This window comes from Rasamsonia byssochlamydoides (genome assembly GCF_041956645.1).
Source record: "Rasamsonia byssochlamydoides strain NRRL 3658 unplaced genomic scaffold VTN77scaffold_3, whole genome shotgun sequence".
NCBI lineage: Eukaryota > Fungi > Ascomycota > Eurotiomycetes > Eurotiales > Trichocomaceae > Rasamsonia > Rasamsonia byssochlamydoides.
Window position 1 is genome coordinate 251,021 of NW_027192386.1, and position 19,503 is coordinate 270,523.

A 19,503-nucleotide genomic window follows, 5' to 3' on the forward strand; every position below is an offset into this window, starting at 1 on the left:
ATCGCCAACTGCCTATCTCCTCCACTGTCTCCGCCTGCCAGAGTCCCTTAATAATAAAAATATTCAGTCCGTGAACGCTAGCCCGCCTTGTGACCTGTTTCTGGGCATTTTCTTTCCCAGTCTCTTTCTCCTCGAACGTCCACCCTCTGCCATCGTTCTCATCTCAACCACGACAGAGTCCACGGTTCTCGTGCGATTCGGTCGTACAATCTGTTCCTGACATCTGACGTGCAGCATCTGTCCGAAATCGGTTATCTGTATGTTGTGGTGACGAAAAACGAAAAGAGGGGGACTCGAGCGCTTGGTCGGGATCAGCAGGAAGTTGGGTTCTGTCTATCGCAGTGTTTTTCACGAGTGAAATTCTTCTGAAGTCGATTCCAAACATCACATCACATCACCATGTCTACTGACGGGACGTCGAAGCCCTCTGTGCTGATTGTTGGCGGCCTTGGTGCGTTCCCTCGCCCCTCCACGCGGCGTGAACAGTACCGTGCCTACTAACGTCCGTTTCCCCTCTTGATGCAGGGTTCATCGGTCGTTACCTTGCGAAATATATCCATGAAAACAATCTAGCCTCGGAACTTCGTATCGTCGACAAGGTACTCCCCCAGTTGGCTTGGTTAGCACCGGAGTTCGAGGAGGCGTGTTCCAAAGAGCGATTTGTCCAGGCAGACGCCAGCCGCGAGCGTACGTTTTCTCCTACTTCACCAGTGCAGAACCCGCTTTTCCTCTTCCCTTGCCCTTTTATCTCCTGTTGTTCATTCTATACTGATGCTCGGACTCTCGTTCATCTTTAGAATCCTACCCCCGCATCTTCGACAGGGCCAATGGCCAACAGTTTGACTATGTGATCAACTGCGCCGGTGAAACGAGATATTCGCAGCCTGACGAAGTCTATCAACTACGGAGCTATACACTGTCGGTGGGGCTAGGAAAGGAGGCCGCAAGAAGAGGGGTGCGCGCCTTCGTCGAATGCTCCAGCGCCATGGTTTACAAGAGCGGCTCTAGCCCGCGAAAGGAAGGGGACAAGACTCAGCCGTGGAACAAGCTCTGCGAATGGAAGCTGAAGGCCGGCGAGGAGTTGCGCAAGATCCCTGGTCTCAATCTGATCATCCTGCGGTTTCCCCATATATATGGGGATTATTGCTCGGGCTATTTTGGGACGGGCATCTGTCTCGGGCGGGTGTACAAGTACCTCGACAAAGAATTTGAAATGCTCTACACCAAAGACCTGAAGCTCAACACGTTGCATGTCAACGATGCTGCCCGTGCTCTCTGGATCGCGGCAGAATGGCGAGCGAGCAAAGGGACCGTCGCACCCGGTGACGAGTCGGTTCCTATCGTATTTAACGTTGTGGATCACAACAACACCTCGCAAGCCCACATCGCCGAGGCGTTGTCGTCCGTCTTCGATCTCAAGTGCTCGTTCCTGGGCTCTTTGGCGTCTCAGTTAGCGAAACTGAGCTTCGACGAAGTCATCGACGAAATGAACGAGTTGGTTCTTCAGGCATGGGCCGACCTGCTGAGCGAGAAGGGGATCACTCGACCAGGGCCCATCAGCCCGTTCCTGGAGAGGGATATGTTCAAGGACCAGGACCTGGCCATTGACGGCACGCTCTTCGAGACGACCACGGGATTCCGACCCGAGAGGGAAGCGTTCACCGTCGACTCTATGAAGGAAATCATCGAAAGCTACAAACGCATGGGATGGTGGCCATGAAATATGGAAGTTCAGGCAGGTCGAACCAAACCCGTTGGCATAGTACATACAGTCTTGCGTTGTTGTCATCGGGAGGAGGAGGATAACGGTCACGAGCCATGAACGATCATCATCATCTTCTCATCTCATGTTCATCTTCTTCTAATTCAGGTTCTGCGTACGATCATGATACCTTGCATCGAGCGTTGTCTTTTTTCCCCTCTCTCTCTTTTGTTATTTTTGCCGTCCAGTCTGAACTTACTGTCACTGCTGTCCCACTGACTGACTGACGAGCACGTATATTAGTCTATATTATATACTATCCTGTACGTACGTATCCCTTTAGATTTGATTCTATTCGTTGAGTTCTCTTCTCTTTTTCATGTTCTTTATCTTTCTGATCTCTAAGCTGGCTCTGCCTTCTTCCGTTTGTCTTTGTCCTGCATTCACATTCGCCTATGCATTTGCATTTGTGTATTTGGATCGGATATCATGTATTATCTATTTTGCCGTCGTTTTCCCTTTTTTTTATCAGTCGAATTTTCTGATTCTGATGGTATGGTCCGTTCTGTTTGCGTCAATTAACTAACTCTCATCTACGGAGTAGATCAGCAGAAACAGAATGTACCTAATCAATCTAATCTAACCTGGGTAATCGAATCGTTATATATGAAACAAAAATCTACTCTATGCTAGTTCCGGTTTTTTTTTCTCTGCTGACTTTCATGAATGAAGGTGGATAAGTCCTGATCGGATATACAAGACGAACTCACAACCAACTTCAAATAAATAATCAAGCAAGCAAGCAAGCAAGCAAGCATGTGATACAATACAAAATAGAAAGCTGGAGGGAGAGGCGAAGGAGAACGATGTAGATGAAAAAGGGGAGAAAAAAAAGCCTTAAGAACTTAACAGAGGTAGCTTCTCTTAACGGCAGCAAGAACAGCCAGGCTCCTGTGTAACGTACATAGGTGTATTATTTCTCTAGAATGCTACCTACCTGTATATGTACCTAAGGCATAACGAACTACTAGTAGCTAGGAGCAATCTGCTAATGTTTCAAAAGGTCTTCGATGAATTGCCAACCGTTCAACTAGATTGAAACTAACCACCAAGCAATTCAATTCAATGAATGATTGATATCAAGACGCCCGTCGAGTCAAGTAGATCATCCATCTATCTATCTTACAAGGACAGTACCGATTCGATTCTCCCCCTAGCAGGCAGTCATGGAAAACGACGAGTCTCCCTGAATGAGTTTTGGTTGTGTGTGGGAGCTCATGTGAGAAATGAGAAGTGTACAGGGCCACGTAGGCGCGTAGAGATAGGCGAAAATGCAAAACGAGAAACAAAAGAACTATCAAGACACCACTCCAAAAAGAAAACAAAAATACAGCGCTGAAAAACAACGAATAAAACACAGAGGGAAAAGAAAGGAAGATTTGAGGACTGGTCACTGGACTAGAATTCCCAGGTCTCGTCCACAGACTTGATAGCCCAGTCGAACTTCTCGCGGAGGGTCTTCGAGAAGAATTTCTCGATGGGAACGTTGAACCTCTTCGAAAAGACCACAGTGAGTCGTGGGTCAATGTAATTCTGTAATTATCAGTCAGCATCGGAGACGTCACGGCGGAATAGAGACAAGAGACAAAACTTACAATCTTGGACGTGCTCAGAGCAACCTCCTTGTTGTTTTCCTTGTCCTCGGCTTGGAGTTCCATGTTCTCAATGCGTTGCTCGAGCTTGAGGATATTGTTCTCCAACTTCTCAATCGTCGGGTTTTTGCCCTCGGGTTCCACCTTTCCTGTCTTGTTCTCTTTCTGGAACTTCTTTTCCATCTCCTTGAGCACCTCCAGTCGTTCCTCGAGTACTTCAGGTTTCAACTGCTCCTTTCCTTCGGCGGCCAGCTTTTCGTTATCCTTTTCGAATTTTTTCGTGATTTTCTGACGCTGCTCTTCAATGAGGAATTTCTGGTGTTCTTTGATCCATTCTTGATCAAGGTCTTCGTCCAATTCAAAATACTTGGCGTCCTTCTTCTTCTTTATGTCGGGGTCCAAGGAAAGCATCATCTGCTTTACTCGCCATCTCTGGTACCGAAGGCCCTTAATCTGTAGCAGAGTCAGTAGAAGTCGACAGGAATTCCAAGTTGCCATGGCGAGGACATACCCTGTCACTCAGCTTTTCCATTTGATTGGCATGACCGCCGGGGACCGTGCGTTTATGGTTGCAAAGAATGGCAACCTTTCGATTCGCGTCATTATATGCTTTGACCTTTTCAGCCACAGAGCCCCCTGGCTTCATCTCTTTAAGAAGCGTCGCAAACGTGTAGGAAGCATTGTAGGTACGGAACACTTTGGCAGTCAAGCCTGGCATGTAACTCGAAAGGTGCTTGTTGAGCGCAGATGTCTATCAAAAAGTAAGCAACCGTCTAAAAAAGAGAGAGGGTGCAAGGAAACGTACTGTCAAACGATCGAAAATCTCATCACCCTCCTTCTTCGGGGGTTTCTTGAAAATTTTGAGGTTCTTGAAGACCTGCGGATCGACCTCAACCTCGTCGTAGAAACGGATACTATCCTTACCCAAGAAGTCGAAGATAACCTTATTCGGCGGCTTGAGGGTGACATGCTCATACTTCAGAGAGCAACAACCAACTGTGTCTGCTTCGTCTTCACCCTTCTCATTTCCAGCACGGAGTGCAAATTTATCGATGAGGTAAACTGCCGTTGCTTTTTGACGATCCGCCATGAGCTCATGTTTCAGGGCCTTCATGTAGTCCTTGCGGATACGGTCGATATGTTTTTTCAGCTCTCGAGCCTTCTCAAACTTCTTGTAGTCGCTCTGGCCCTTAATATCGGAGTTGGCCGCGAGCATGACATACTTGTAGTTGCCGTTGATGTTTTCTTGCCACATGGCAAGCCAGGTACCTTCCTGATCATGTTTCACCTCCTTCCAGTGATGACCCGGCGGCGGCTCCGGTACTTTGGCCTCTTTCCCAATGTTGATGGTGATCTGTTCGGGCTGAACCCGGGTCTTCACCTTTCCGGTTTTTGGATGCTCGCCCCGTCCACGGAAAAGGCCTGGCGGCTCGACACGAAAATTTCCTACCCTCTGTTTGCGACCGTCCCACAAGCAGTACATGTAAGGAGCCTCCTCGGCTTCCTTCTTCGCCTTCAGAGCCTTCTTTTCAGCGGGAGGAAGGTTTCTCTTCTCGGCGCGTTTCATCTCGTAATATTCGAAAATGGGTCTAAAATCGCACTTGGCAAATTCCTTGATCTCCACGGGGTTTCCTTGTGGGTCCTTTGCGCCTCCGGTTCTCTTGAGAACATCTTGGAAATCGCCGAAGAAGTTCTTCTGGAAGGTAGGATTCTCCACGTTGTGAGTTGAGTTCAGCATGCTGCCGAAGAATCCGGCCACCTCTTCGGCTTCTGGCTCCAGGGTCACTGGGATGCCGTCATATTTCATTTTCACGTGCTGGGGCAGTGGTTCGTAAGGCGGAGGGAAAAGAACGCCGTTGTGTTCCAGAGTGGTCCATTTAATCGTCCCATCCCTCTTGGTAGGATCTTCCCACCACCGGTATTCTTCTTCCTCCTCCTCCCCCTCCTCACCACCTTCGGGTTCCTCAGTTTCCTCCTTGACATCCTCCTTGGTAGGTTCTGCCTTGCCCTTCCCTTTCTTTGCAGGAGTCGCCGGTTCGGACTTGACTGATTTGGCGGTCTTCTTGGCAACAGCTTTAACGGGCTTTTCTTCATCGCTTTCCTCTTTTTTGATACCGTTGGCTTGCTTCTTTTTACCGTTTGCAGCGGACTTATTGCCGGTGGTCTTCTTCGCGGCTGCAGTAGCCTCCGCCTTCCGAATGGCCTTGGCCTCTTTCTCTGCTTTCTCTTCGATCTTTGCCTTTTGCTTGCTAAGCTTCCGCTCAATCGGGACATCCGAATCGGACTCTTCGCCTATGGCGGTCTCCGATGCCTTGGGGGGTTTTGTTCCATTCGATCGTTGGGCCAAGGGAACATCGTCGGAGTCTGAATCCGCTGCTTGCTTCTTGCCAGATGTGCGACGACGCTTGCTCTGTCGGAATGGTCAGCCGTTGAAACCACAGAGACGATTCGGACAAGGGCAAATGAGGAAGACGAGGCGTACCAAAGGCTTATCTTCTTCGCTGCTCTCAGGCTCCGCATACGATTTTCCTCCCGCGCTGGCCCGCGCTTTTCTCTTGCTTGCACTGCGGACATTCGCTCCATCTGCCGCATCTTCCATCTCAACATCCCCGTCACCGTCCCCGACCGGTCCATTACGAATGGACACTCCGGGATTCAGATCCCCATTTGTGTTCGTAGTGTCATCCATCATCTTGTCCGTGGCCTTCGAAATTACCTCTTCAGAGAGCGCAGCGCCTAGTGAAAAGATGATGGTTTAGTAAGGGATTTGCTCCGACGCAAACTTCAACAGAACAATAACACCCAAGTCAAACAGGAGGGAAAAGGTTGACTCAGAACGAGAGTTATATGAGGCAGGAATGGCCTTCCACGGAGGCAAAACAGTGGCCAAAGAGAACTCACCGGCAGAGCGGCCGTTGGCCTGGACGAGTGGGGTGTCATCGTCCGATGAGCTCATCGTTCGAAGACGCGGGACTGAGATATGGCGTACAGTCGGAAGGGACCGTGGAGAATAACGAGATGGTGAGTATGCGCGCCAGAATCTTGTCAGTAGCGCCGAAGGCAGTCGATAGCGGAATGAAGAAGTGAATGTAATCTTGGCAAAAAGTAAACTCTAATTGAGCCCAAGGAACGCCGAGAAACAGTAGAACGAAAGAAGGACAAAGGAGAGACAAGTCGGAGGGGGGTGAATGGGGGCCAGACGTGGAGGTGTTGGAAGAGTGAAGGGAGGATGACGGGGGATAACACAATTGAAGGGACAGTGCTGAATCGTGACCTCAAATAATCCGAAGCCTTGGACGGAGGCGATCTCGGCTTCTTTGGAGCGGTCTTGGCCAACTGGCGATCAGGTGGCTGCCTTGACGCCTGAGTATTACATAATCTCGCGGACGGCGCGTTCCTGTTGGCTGAGCGCTCCGACAGCAGATCCCGTGACCTGCGCTTTAGGTGTTGTTCGTCGCCAGAGTTTTCTTTCCTCTTTTAGTTTAGCGTCAGCCGCCCATCCCTCCTCCCGACAGCCGGAAGAAAGCACGGTGACGACCTCACCTGCGAGAAATCTCCCCCTCCGAGGCATTGGCATCAATTGATCCGGCTGCCCCCTCGCTGCAGCTTCTCTCGACGGATCTTTCGTCCTTCTGATCCCTCTCCTTTCCTCACATCATGCTCTCTCGTGCCGTCCGTCCGGCCCTGAAGGCCGGCAGTGCCGCCATCTCTCGGTAAGTCTCTTCATCAACAAAGCCGCATGCTCATCGTAGCAGTGCGGCGCACATCGCAGAGAGGGATCTGCGGAGATCGAGTGTACCTGCAAAATAAGGCCAATTGCTGATTGTCCAAGTACCGCTCCTCCCAATGCCGCCAACTTCGCGACCCTGCGTGAAATCGAGGGCCGTCTGAAGTCCATCAAAAACATCGAGAAGATCACCAACACGATGAAGATTGTCGCCTCTACCCGTCTGACTCGCGCCCAGAAGGCTATGGAGGACTCTCGTGTCTACGGACAGACGTCCAACACCGTCTTCGAGAAGGCTGAGACCAAGCCTCTGGACGACAAGAAGACTCTCCTGGTCGTCGCCAGTTCCGACAAGGGTCTTTGCGGTGGTATCCACTCCGGTCTCAGTAAGGCGACTCGCAGAATCCTGGCCGACAACCCGAATGCCGATATCGTGGTTCTGGGAGAGAAGGCCAAGGCTCAGCTTAGTCGGTCTAACCCGCAGAATATCGTCCTGAGCTTCTCCGGTGTCTGCAAGGATATTCCTACCTTCGCGGATGCCCAGGCCATTGCGGACCAGATCGCTCTGCTCCCCACCGACTATGCCAGCGTCAAGATTATCTACAACAGGTTCATCAACGCTCAGAGTTACGAGCCTACCACCGTTGAGGCTTATTCCGAGGAAGCCATCACCCAATCTCGTGAGTTTTTCTTGCTCGCCATTTGTCTGGACAACCGTCCACTGACAGCCATCACCAAACAGCCAACATTTCTGCTTTCGAGATTGCCGACGAGGTTCTTGCCCACCTGCGCGAGTACGCTCTCGCCAACAGCTTGTTCTGGGCTATGGCTGAAGGACATGCTTGTGAGATTTCGGTAAGGAAGACTTTCCGGTGCAATTGTTGTGATTTGACTTGCTAACTAAAATTCCAGGCCCGTCGCAATGCCATGGAGGCAAGTTTTGCCATAGCATCCCAAATCGACACTTTGGAGTTATGTCACTAACGATCAGTCGCAGAACGCTTCCAAGAACGCTGGTGAGATGATTCAGAAGTATGTAACGCCTTACCCTTTTTTTTTCCGCCAACGGTTCTGACTCCTTCTAGGTTCCAGATTCTGTACAACCGACAGCGTCAAGCCGCCATTACTGGTGAACTGGTCGAGATTATTACCGGTGCCACCGCCAGTGAGGATATGTCGTAACTGTCCACCTGATGTCGCTGGGAGGGAGTCGCGAATGTAGACTTGTCCATATAAATATTCTAGACCCGTCACCAGGCATGTAAAACCAGTTTCAATCTATCCTGTGTTTCCATAGTCTTGGTTTCTTCCTCGATATACTCTTAGTCCGTCGACATTTCCTTACTTGAATCACAAAATTCCTTCCGAATAGACGTTCAATTGTCCAATCGCCTTATCCTGGTCGGGTTTGCTCCCAGATATGTCGAGTTTAGTCGACGTTCTTGGGCTCCACGTACGATGGTCTCGGGGAGTTTCTGCATCTAGACGGGTTGGTTAAAGGGATAGGAGGAGAATGTGCGGTATTTTTTCGTTTCTCTGCCAGTGGCATTCTGCGAATAGGAAACTCGGACAAAGGAGAGTTAGGTATGCTAGGTAAATATATTGCTGTCTGAAGTGGATGTTGTGGTCTTGCCAGATGAGCAAAACTCCTTGTGCAGCTGGTGCAAACGCGCGTAAGGTAAGGCACGTGAAACCACCTTCCTTCATTTCACATCAGTGGACACTTGTCGCTTCCATTCTTGGGTGGGTTATGACTGTTTACTTCTGATTAGTTAAATCCTTCTGGACCAGCGTGTCTGGCATTGCTCTGTGGTGAATGACTAAAAGTCTAGCTCATATCATCAGTCCTCATTCACGCTGCCTCTCGACACATATCCAGTCAGACTGCAAATACCTGACGGTTATTTCCTTCTATCTTGAGCTGGAGTGATCGTCGCCGAGAAAATTTACTTCACCTGTGATTTCCCAGAGCTCGTGAATATCTCAGTGTCGTCCCCTTCACATTGTCTGAAGATACCTGTTGATATAAAGGAAGCAGAGATGTCTTAGCTACATTCTTCTCTTACTCCATCCAGGATTGTCGTGTCTTTATATGTGACTATTTGACTCTTTTTGCCAAAAGCGTTGACTGTCCCACCATCATCAAGAAGACTCTATTACACCAGAACCTGAAAATGGTCGATTACTATCAAGTCCTGGGCGTCTCCCAGGATGCATCTATCAAAGATATCAACAGTGCCTACAAGAAGCTCGCTCTCAGATACCATCCTGACAAGGCCGGCGAAGGAACAAGCTCTCTGACACAATTTCGACAGGTCTGTAATGTTCCTAGTTCAATATGCATAACTTCTTCCTCCCTTTGTGTCTTAAAATGCTGATCCAGGCACTGTACTTATCAGATACAAGAAGCGATCGAGGTCCTCCGTGATCCTGTCCAACGCCAGAAACACGACAATTACCTCAACTTTTATGGCAGGCCTAAGTTTATAATCCCTGAATTCAAGCCTGCTGAAAATGTGCCGGATGGATGGCCACTATGGGACGCGTGGTATGAGGAAGATGCGCGATGGAGACGTGAGGAGGAAGAGCGGGAGCGTGAGAAAGAAAGACGGAAAATGGAAGAAGAGAAACAACGCGAGCTTGAGCGTGAAGCTCAGCGCCAGCGAGAAAGGGAGATGCGAGCCAGGCGTATGGAAGCCATGAGAGCTCGTGTGCTTCGTGATGAAGAAGAACTGGAGCAGGAAGAGGAAGAGGAAGAGCAGAGGGAGATACACGCTGAGGACTCTGTCCCAGCATGTATTGCAGAAACCCTAGAACCTGATCAGCTTGCAGATGATGAAAGCTCCGATGACAGTGAGAGACTTGAGACCAGAACCGAGAAAAGCGAAGCGGAAAGCCACTCTGACTTCGACAATTCCCTGCAGAATGACAGAGAGGACAGTGAAGAGGAAGAACAGCAACGTGTCGGGTGCAATGACTCTGCCAGTTTGCCTACAGTCGAGGCAAGCAACACTAGGGGGGCTAACCCAGAAGCCGACCTCGACCCTCTCGAATATCTGCTTCCGTTCTTTCGGTACAAGCTCGCCGACCCCGACCATCGCTACGATATCAAGGATTTTATCGCTGAAATGACCGGCTTCATTCTGGAATCGCTCCAGGGGTGGTTTGAGGAGCAACGTCAGGGCTTCCCGGGGGCCCAGCCAACCCACGTGGCCAATTTCGCAAATGGACAAAACACCTGCCGCCACTTGGGACGTTGGAAAAAGACGTTCCACGCCGAAGAGTGTGATGTCTGTCACCTGTGGCTGCCGATTTACACGCTGACGTGTCATAGCTGTGGAGCTAGGGCATGTGTCAGCTGCAGGTATCAGAGGACTTCATGAGTCGGAATCGTGACAGAGAAATCACTGGATTGGCCCTCTGCATTGTGACCGAATATCTTTCCAGGAGAAGGGAAGATGAACTGAAAGAATATCCTAGAGAACAAGCTTCATGTGGATATACTTATTACTACCTACTGGTATGGGCTGTGCGAACAGGAGAGAACTGGTCGTTACACCTCTTTTTGTTTCATGAGTTGGACTGGCATCACAGACGTTGAATGTATGAACTCTCATGACCAGTTACTAGCCAACTCTGTAGTTTTTATTTTCTATTCCCAATACAGGAACTTGGAACTCTGTCGTATAATCTCCTCTTATTCCTATTGTGAAGTGTACTGAAACCGATATTGAACTTTTGGGATCAGCCATGCATGGAATCTGACAGTCATTCAGTCGTTGTATCGACATTTTGTTGGTGGAGGTATGTATACTACCTAGGTAAGTACTTCGGTACTGATGACTATAGTTTACTATGCCTGTCTCTACACAAATCAATCCATCAATTAATCGATCTATCGGTAATCAAAACCGGTACACGACCAGTTCACCACTAGAACTCTCACCGACAACGAATCTCTCGTCGCCGCAGATCTTCCCCTTCTCGGAGAGCGCCGCACTGGCCGCATCGCTCAGCGTGGTCTCCGAGAGAGGAGTGCGGATCGTTACGAGTAGTCGTCGCGTCGAGGATTTTCTTTCTTCTTCCAGGACGCTGGTATTACTACTGTGGCTGTAACGGAGGCAGAATGATACTTGGGCGTCTGCGTCGGTCGCCTCGTACACGCCCAGGTACCATGGGTGATGGCCTGTCAGGGACAGAGGGGGGATCTCCATGGAGCTGTTGCCGCGGTACGGGGGAAAGACCACACCTGCGTCGCGTCGCCAGCATGGCCCATGTCCGATGAAAGGGATGCTTGTGGTCTGGACTCGGCATGTCCATTCTAGAGGGTTGTAGGAGGAATTATTCCGGCCGAGAGACGACCCGGTGTAGGTGACTTCGGTGATGTCTATCGTGTCTGCTTCGCTGTTGATGTCCAGTCTCATGATGGCTGGAGATCCTCTCTGTCGGACGGAGTAGAAGCCCAGTTCTCGGAAGCTGAAGCGAGCGATGATCGAGGGGCCATCATCTCCGATTGTCTCTTTCATTCGGCCGGTGGGATCCAAGGATGGTCGGTAGGAGGACGGCTTGGAGATGTCCCAGACGAACAGGGACTCAATGGGGGCGTCTTCATCGGCAGTGTACAAACTGCGGTTGGGCTGCCACGCATAGATGGTATAGTAATTCTTACTATGTGCGGAGAAAAAGCGATCTCTCTCGCCTAATGGATGGCCCAGAAACATGATTTTCCACTCGTTCCGGCAAATGATATCCCAGCCTCGACCATACTTGTGCAGGTCAAACGATGTAGCAAAGTGGCGATGCACGCTCTCGCTGTCATTCAGCCAGTGGAAGGCTTCGGGCTCCGCCCACTCAATGACCAAAACTCTGTCCTGCAGACGAATCCTTCGAATGACCTTATCAGTGAGTATGAACGGGACCATGAAAGTTTCCTGCGTCTCCAAATCTAAGAGTACGAGGCTGTGGTCTTCTTCGCTGGGGAAGACCACGAGCCCGTCTTCATACGTCCAAAAGGCATGCTTGAACATCAATTCTCCCCGGTCGGGAAAGTTGCTGGAATGGTACTCCCACGGCACCACCTGGAAAAACTGCAGGGAGCCGAGGTAGAATTCTCCGCATAGTTTGAATCTCTGAACCGAGCGAGGTTTACCTCGAGCCAGATGATGGTATCTGGCAGTGACCTGGTCGAACGTCTTCCGCCAGAAGCGAGCACTACTTTCCGATGTCACATCTGGATTATCGAATGCGCCATCCTTTATCAGCTTCCTGACTTCTCGTGCCCGGGGAAACGTCCGCTTCAGTATACGAATGAGACTTGTCGGGTTCGCAAAGGCATCGGACCAGCTTCGGGAGACACGACGGCAACGAACCACGTCCACAGGGTCGAGATAACTTAGAATCATGTGAAAGAGCTCCTCCGGTAGAAATGCGATGTCCCTTGGCTCGATAGGACGCTTTCTCGCCGCTGTCGCAGCTATCTCCGCGGCCATTGCCTCTGCGGGGAAGCTCCTGATGAGAGGAATTGAAGGGGAATCATGAGAGGCGGTGATCTTCAGTATGCAAAGTTAGCAGAACGTATTCATTAGAAACCTGTACTTTGCTTTCTGAGAAGAAGACCCTTGCAGGAGGATCTGGGTGATGGTGGAAGGATCAATAAAAATTCAAGACGTCCCTCATTCCGTTATCAGTGATGGAAAAGAAGTTCCGTTCCCCGCAGTTCTCCGATTAGCTGCCAAGAGCTCCAGGACACCTTGCTCTAAGCTCCGAAGAACAGACTGATAAAGGCCACGCATACCAAAGGAATCCAGCTTATTTCAATAGCAATGAACTCGTGATGAACATTTGCTTGCCATAGTTCTGTTGTTGGTTAACTAACAGCCTCACTCTTAAGAATCTTCCTGTCAGAATGCACAGCAACCTCGCGTTGGCACTGCTTGCCTCCCTCTTGGGAGTGCTGCCAGCAGCCAATGCAAATGGTCTGTATACTAAGAGCTCTCCTGTCCTGCAAGTCAATCACAAGACTTACGACTCGCTGATTGCCAAATCAAATTATACCTCTGTAGGTACCTAACCACCCATATTATATGGCCTAGCTGACTCCAGGTGCAGATTGTAGAGTAAGATGCAATTTCTCCCTTCCCTGCCTTTTTTCCCGCCCATCCTAGCTTGAGATTAACGCGTTATCTCAGATTCTACGCCCCCTGGTGCGGTCACTGTCAGAACCTGAAACCGACGTATGAAAAGGTAGCCAAAAACCTGGAGGGTCTGGCCAAAGTAGCCGCCGTCAACTGCGACGATGACGCAAACAAACCGTTCTGCGGGCAGATGGGCATCCAAGGGTTCCCGACGCTGAAGATCGTAACGCCTTCCAAGAAGCCTGGCAAGCCGCGGGTGGAAGACTACCAGGGCGCGAGGAGCGCAAAAGCCATAGTGGACGCGGTGGTGGAGCGGATTCCTAACCACGTCAAGAAACTCACAGATAAGGACTTCCAGGCCTGGCTGTCCGAGGACGACAAGCCCAAGGCTATCCTGTTCACAGAGAAGGGGACCACCAGTGCTCTTCTCCGAGCTCTGGCGATCGACTTCCTGGGATCGATCAAGATCGGTCAGATCCGCAATAAGGAATCTGGCGCAGTGGAGAAGTTCGGGATCACCTCGTTCCCAACGCTGGTGCTCCTTCCTGACGGCGAGGCGGAGCCGATCGTCTACGAGGGGGAAATGAAGAAGAAGCCCATGGTGGAGTTTCTCAGCCAGGCGGCGCAACCTAACCCCGACCCGGCTCCTGCCTCTACTACGTCGAAGAAGTCCACCAGTAGGTCGTCTTCAGTTGTTCTCGAGAATGCCAAGCCCACCCAGTCAACGGATCCCATCGTTGACGTCCCTGAGGATGAGAAACCGGCCCAGGTACCAGTCAAGGCGCCTGAGCTTGAGCAGCTCCCTACCTTCGAAGCGCTGGAATCAACCTGCCTGACCTCCAAGTCCGGCACCTGCGTCCTGGCGCTTCTTCCTGCGACTGAGTCGGCCGACGCTGAACTACCCGGTCCAGCGAAGGAGGCTCTCGCCAGCTTGTCCGAAATCGCACACAAGCTCGCGCAGCACCGCCTTCCCTTCTACAGCGTGCCCGCCATCAACGAGGGAGCCAAGACGTTGCGGAACCAGCTAGGTCTTCTTGAGGAGACGGCGGTGGAGATCGTCGCGCTGAACGGACGACGAGGCTGGTGGCGACGGTACGAGCCCGCGGAGAAAGACGATTTTGCTGTAGCCAAGATCGAGGCCTGGGTCGACTCCATCAGGCTGGGCGAGGGGGCTAAGAATAAGCTGCCTGAAGGTGTCATCGTTGAAGAGAAGGAAGAGGAGGAGACGAAGAAGGAGGAGGTTGAACACGATGAGTTGTGAGGGAAGACTTGTATTGTAATATTATGACATTTTTTTTCGTATTTTTCATTTGGCAAAAATCTAAGTGAGCACGGAGCTAGGGAGTTCGAACGCTAATCGCTATTGTCATCCATCTATCATGACTTAAAAAAGACAGAACGTAGTCATTAAGCTCATCCCTAACTACACTAACGCTATATATACCTCCATGCGGACAGATACGGTTGGTTTCGCATGCATGCGATATGCAAGCCAAGTCAAGCCAGCATAAACGAACCATACCATAGCAGCGAAAATAAATAACCTCAACAGAAGATGAACAGGGGCCGAGAACCGCCATAACCTAATACCTAATCTATATGCAAGCAAGCAGATTAGGGACGAAACTTGTATTATGCCAAAGATTTTTCTTTTTCTTTTTCTTTTCCTTTTCCTTTCCCCCCACCCTTTTTTTTGTTTTTGGCAACTTTCCTAGTCAGATTTCCCCTAAACTAAAAGTAATCCAGGTACACCCATCCACAATCTACGTATTCATGCCTTAGCTGGCAACGAGGTACTGTATTGTGTAATCCAGAGATGCCGTGAAAATAATACATCACACTACATACCTAGGATGGTGGTGTAATATACCACAATATATACATACAGCCAACAGGGGCTAAACATCCAGTGACATGACAACGCGCCCAAATGCTCCTTTTTTTTTGTTCCCCTCATGAACAACAGACAAACACTCTTCTTTAAATGCAATGCAAAGGCAAGGCAAGGAAATGCCTTTAAAAAGAAAAGAAGGGGAAAAAAAAGTCTCTCGTCACTTCTTCTCACTTCCTCTCACCTCCTCTTCCCCTCCGTACCCTTCTTGATCTTCTTCTGGATCTTGGACTCGATTTCCTTCTCGTAGATCTCTCGCGCCGTCTCGCCTGCCTTGCGCTTAGCTGGCTTCGAGGACTTCACGCTCACGGTCGATGCGCCTCCTTGACGGATCTGTCTCTCGGCTTCTTCCCAGGCTGCGGCCCCGTTATCGATCTCGTATCTGTAGGCTGGAAATTAGCTGTGCCGCTTTCGTAACATCACGACTGTAGTAGAAGTAGTAGGAAGGTTTCTAGGGAATACTCACTGTTCTAGTGGGAGCGCATCAATCAACGCCCGTTGCTTCTCCCTCAGCTCCTCGTCGACTTGTTGCCCGCCTTCACGGAGTTCCTCGTTCAGGTCTGCGTCCAGCGGCCGGAACCTGTCGTCAACCGCGTCGTCGTCGTGAGCCCCCGCTGGCTCCACTCCCACCGGCCGCTCCGATGGAAGGGTCTCTGCAACCGCGCCTTCGACCAGAGATCGGAAGTGAGTGGCGACCTTTCGGATGATCTTGATGAACATCGCCAAGAGCTGGGAGGATGGCAAATTCAACTCCTTTTCTAGGTCGTCGATGTTCTTCCGCTGGAGCCCGACCGCGAGGAGGATTGCCTGCTGAACGCCCGAGAGGTTCACCTTGCCCTGGAGGCGACCCAGGAAATAAAACTCCGCAATGGTCGGAACCATATCGAGGATGACATGGTAGTCGAGCATGTTGTTCGCATAGCTATCGAGACGCTTGAGGTCGAATGGCGAGAAAGCAGCATCCAAATCGGCCTTGGTCAGCGGCGAGGGAGAAAACGATGGATCCGATTTCGACCCTGCCGTGGCGGACTCGCATATACTCAGAGAGAGAACAGAAGGGAATTCTTTAAACTGGTAAGAAAGAAGAGACAGAAAACGCTTGTGGAAATCCCTTGCAAACGCGCTCAGCCAGCTGGTGTCGTTCGAGCCTGTAGACAGTGCCCGAAGCATCACGCATGAATGCTCACCCGTCAGGTCGTTGGGAGTCTGACGAAGGTAAACGGGTGCGAAGGACGCACGTTTCCAGAACTTGTGGAGGGACGGCGTCAGGCCGTAGCTGACTCCAACGTAGTCAAGAGAGTCCGGCCGTCGCTCCGAAAGCTTGCCAAAGAGAGGAGGCATGGAATGGATATCCCGGACGTGGATATTGTCCTCCAAGAGATTGGCATTCTCGAGTTCTTCGTCCGTCACGCGGACCATCTCTTCAGATGGATACGTAGCATTCTCGTCCAAACTCATGAACTTGCCCTCATAGAAGTCGATCAGGAGTTCCAACGCGCGGGATCCGTAGCCCATGTTCAGATATTCCGGGTTGGTGGCGATCCGCACGATTCGGGCTCCTGAAAGAGAGGCAAAGTCTTCATCTTGGAACTGTTGGCTGATCAGCCAGGGGATCAGGTCACCACCCGCTCGTTGACCCCGACTGAGGCTGTTGAGGACACTCTCCCGGCTGATGCGACCCTCCAATGCGACTTGGATGACAACCAGCGGCTCTGGCAATTTGGTAGCCTCCTCATCGATCGGTGGGACGAGGACGAAAAGCTGGTGAGCGGGAGCGTCGCTCATCAACTGGAGATCGTTCGGCGAATTCTTGTAATGACTGGCAACGTACAGCGCCATCATTTGCTGGAGGAATTTCTCGGACACGGGGTGGAACGAGAACAAGGTATCTCGGTTCACGTGAAGGAGTTGACACTGAGACGGATGGGGACAGCCCTGGGTGTTCATCTTCGACTTCGGAAGCGTCGCATCCAGGCAAAGAAGTTTGTTCAACCACTTCTCCACAGCATCACCCGGCGCATATCGGATCGGCTCCGACAGGGTGATCTCTCTCAACGTCCGGCCGCCGACGGCTTTTTCTCCATTCTTGGTCGCCTTACCCGTCGCCCGATCAGCAATATCAGTGTTATCCGGTAGCTTCGACCCTCCTCGTGACTGCTCTCGAAGCTGTTGGATGAGTTTCAACGAGAGTGACCGACCCGTGCCCTCATATCCGTTGATGGTCGAAGCCATAAACACGAGATAGGGCCCGAGAAGTTTCCGCACCAGGGGCAAGGGAATCGCGGCTGCTTCATCGATGACAAGGAGCTCCGCTTGTCCCAAGACGTAGGCGTCCTGAGGCTGGATGTACTGGATGGTCTGACGGTGGTTGCGGTGAATGTTGACCCGCACAATGGCCTTGTTGAAGGCCGGGTTTGTAGATTGGAGGATTGTATAGTCGACATGGTCGAGGTATCCCAGCGCGTCAAATCCCTTAAACACGAACTCGAACAGCGTTTTCAAGTTCTCTGGGCTGGGGGATGTGATGAAAATGTTGCTGTATCCGTGGGCCACGGCAGCGGCAACGGCCACACCCAGCGCGGCAGATTTTCCACGTCCTCGAGCAGCCGTCAAAGTAACAGTACTCCGCAACGTCTTCTCTGCAATCGCGTCGACGAACGTGAGGAGCGCCTTGGCCTGGTCGACCGTCTTCGCGAGGGTGATCAACGACCCTACCGGCTGCGAATCCGCCAGACTGTCCTTGATTTCCTGTAGCTCTTTCTTCGCGCCCGATTTGCCCTCCTCCGTGGGGTCAGGTGGTGGAAGGGGCTTGACGTTCTTCCCGCCCGAGATAGGCAACACGTTCAGCTCGTCGTCCACCACCAGACACGACTCGCAGCTTCCCAGCGACAGAATGAATCGTTCGTTGAAACGGGCGACCACATCATCGTGTGCTTCGGTGCGGTAGCGGGAGTGGATGTCCATGGACAAGGTATAGAGCTGTTTGAGGCTCTTCATGCCCTTGAGCAGGAGGAGCACGAGACCACCTCCTTCGACAGTCTCGATGGTCCGGGCCAGCAGATTCGGCGTGATGGCTTCGAAGTCCTGCAGGATGCACATGCCGTACGTGTTTCCCAAGATCTTGTCGGTCTCCTTGTAGTAAACATAGCGAATCTGGTTCAAGCTGATGAAGAGCTCAAACGGGTCCTCCTGGTTGGGCTCGCGAATGCCTCGTTTGATCTCTTTCTTGATCTTCGCCTCGCGCTTCTTGCGATGACTGCTGAAGCCGAGGAGATCCTTCTTATACGCCCAGAGAACCGATTTGTTTTGCTTGACATCGACGCTGGACATGATATAGTGGAGGTGGACAATCACATCTTTGGCGCGGTCGCCTACCACCACGAAGAAGCTTCTCTTCTTCTCCTGCACGCCATTTCGGATCAGCGCAGGAATGCGCGAGTCAATCGCCTTGCGTGGCATATTTCTTCCCTTAGTTTTGCGAATGCTGGGTCCGTGACAATGAAATCCTCAAAGCGCGATTCCCCCCGGGCACAAGGGCCTGGAACGGGAAGGACTGAAGCTCAAGCCGCGGCAGGCTGAGAAGATGGGTTCCTGTAATCCAATTTTCAGACCCGACAGTACTTCATAAGACCAGAAACGAGTAACCAGGACCCCTCGTACTCGTCACTCCTGACTGTCGTTGTCGGTCAGAGCTCCCGCAAGAAATGCCTTTGTCTGTGTCCCGTTTGTCACAAAAATTCACCTTCATTTTTTTTTGTTCAACTGCCGCTGGTCACCGCCTGCAGCCCCTCACCGCCCGGAGCAGAATCGGTGCATTATCATTGGTCAGACGGAATCAAGGAAAGAATAGCGAACGGAGGATTATGATTGGCCAGTTCCTTCGGGAGAAGTTGAGATTTTCTTTTTCCGGCGACACGTGCGTGCGAGTCTTGGCAGGAATTAATTCTGTCAACCGCAGTAATATGGAAAGAACAGTCGACTGACACTGACCATTGCGCTTTTGCCATTTAGTCCCTATAATCGTAAATATTTTATTCTTGATTATTGAAAGTATTGCCGTACGTACTCGTAGACGAGTTCCTTGGTCTGGGCCCTGTGGCTGTCCAGGATCCCTGAAAGGAAACTACGTTCAACGGCCCACCAATTGCGTGCTCCGGCACCGACTACGCAGCCGTTCTAGTAATAATCTCCTTACACGTCCGGTAGAACGGTCGACCTCTTGCTCTGCTTCCATCGACAGGTAAAATATTCATCCCTTTATGGTTGGAGACAGCCATGGCCGGCTCCGGTGCTCTGTGTTGCGCCATCATGGGCATTCGCCATTCTATGATCCACGTAATCGTATACATACTCCTATACCCCTGGCCCTCAGAGTTGACCCTCCTTTCCTGGATCCA

At 51.1% G+C, this 19,503-nt stretch overlaps 7 protein-coding genes across 7 annotated transcripts; 4 read left to right on the top strand and 3 right to left on the bottom strand.

Moving 5' to 3' along the window:
- Positions 1-399: 399 nt before the first annotated feature.
- Positions 400-1,720, top strand: VTN77DRAFT_4163 (uncharacterized protein; the record flags this gene model as incomplete). The annotated part of the gene is made up of 3 exons (XM_069420192.1): positions 400-451; positions 526-687; positions 798-1,720. 3 exons carry the CDS (start codon positions 400-402, stop codon positions 1,718-1,720), a joined length of 1,137 nt encoding a protein of 378 aa, XP_069281834.1.
- Positions 1,721-3,160: 1,440 nt separating this feature from the next.
- On the bottom strand, positions 3,161-6,310 carry VTN77DRAFT_4164 (uncharacterized protein; the record flags this gene model as incomplete). Its single annotated transcript, XM_069420193.1, has 6 exons — positions 3,161-3,295; positions 3,358-3,807; positions 3,866-4,105; positions 4,160-5,764; positions 5,837-6,090; positions 6,256-6,310. The coding sequence occupies 6 exons, from the start codon at positions 6,308-6,310 to the stop codon at positions 3,161-3,163; spliced, it is 2,739 nt and encodes a 912-aa protein (XP_069281835.1).
- A 701-nt stretch (positions 6,311-7,011) lies between these two features.
- On the top strand, positions 7,012-8,263 carry VTN77DRAFT_4165 (uncharacterized protein; the record flags this gene model as incomplete). The annotated part of the gene is made up of 6 exons (XM_069420194.1): positions 7,012-7,067; positions 7,187-7,761; positions 7,824-7,936; positions 7,994-8,014; positions 8,079-8,113; positions 8,167-8,263. 6 exons carry the CDS (start codon positions 7,012-7,014, stop codon positions 8,261-8,263), a joined length of 897 nt encoding a protein of 298 aa, XP_069281836.1.
- A 992-nt stretch (positions 8,264-9,255) lies between these two features.
- VTN77DRAFT_4166 (uncharacterized protein) lies at positions 9,256-10,464 on the top strand (the record flags this gene model as incomplete). The annotated part of the gene is made up of 2 exons (XM_069420195.1): positions 9,256-9,396; positions 9,481-10,464. The coding sequence occupies 2 exons, from the start codon at positions 9,256-9,258 to the stop codon at positions 10,462-10,464; spliced, it is 1,125 nt and encodes a 374-aa protein (XP_069281837.1).
- A 522-nt stretch (positions 10,465-10,986) lies between these two features.
- Positions 10,987-12,570, bottom strand: VTN77DRAFT_4167 (uncharacterized protein; the record flags this gene model as incomplete). The annotated part of the gene is made up of 1 exon (XM_069420196.1): positions 10,987-12,570. One exon carries the CDS (start codon positions 12,568-12,570, stop codon positions 10,987-10,989), a length of 1,584 nt encoding a protein of 527 aa, XP_069281838.1.
- Positions 12,571-12,986: 416 nt separating this feature from the next.
- Positions 12,987-14,476, top strand: VTN77DRAFT_4168 (uncharacterized protein; the record flags this gene model as incomplete). The annotated part of the gene is made up of 3 exons (XM_069420197.1): positions 12,987-13,139; positions 13,190-13,197; positions 13,270-14,476. The coding sequence occupies 3 exons, from the start codon at positions 12,987-12,989 to the stop codon at positions 14,474-14,476; spliced, it is 1,368 nt and encodes a 455-aa protein (XP_069281839.1).
- An 810-nt stretch (positions 14,477-15,286) lies between these two features.
- VTN77DRAFT_4169 (uncharacterized protein) lies at positions 15,287-18,565 on the bottom strand (the record flags this gene model as incomplete). Its single annotated transcript, XM_069420198.1, has 2 exons — positions 15,287-15,488; positions 15,573-18,565. The coding sequence occupies 2 exons, from the start codon at positions 18,563-18,565 to the stop codon at positions 15,287-15,289; spliced, it is 3,195 nt and encodes a 1,064-aa protein (XP_069281840.1).
- Positions 18,566-19,503: the final 938 nt, after the last annotated feature.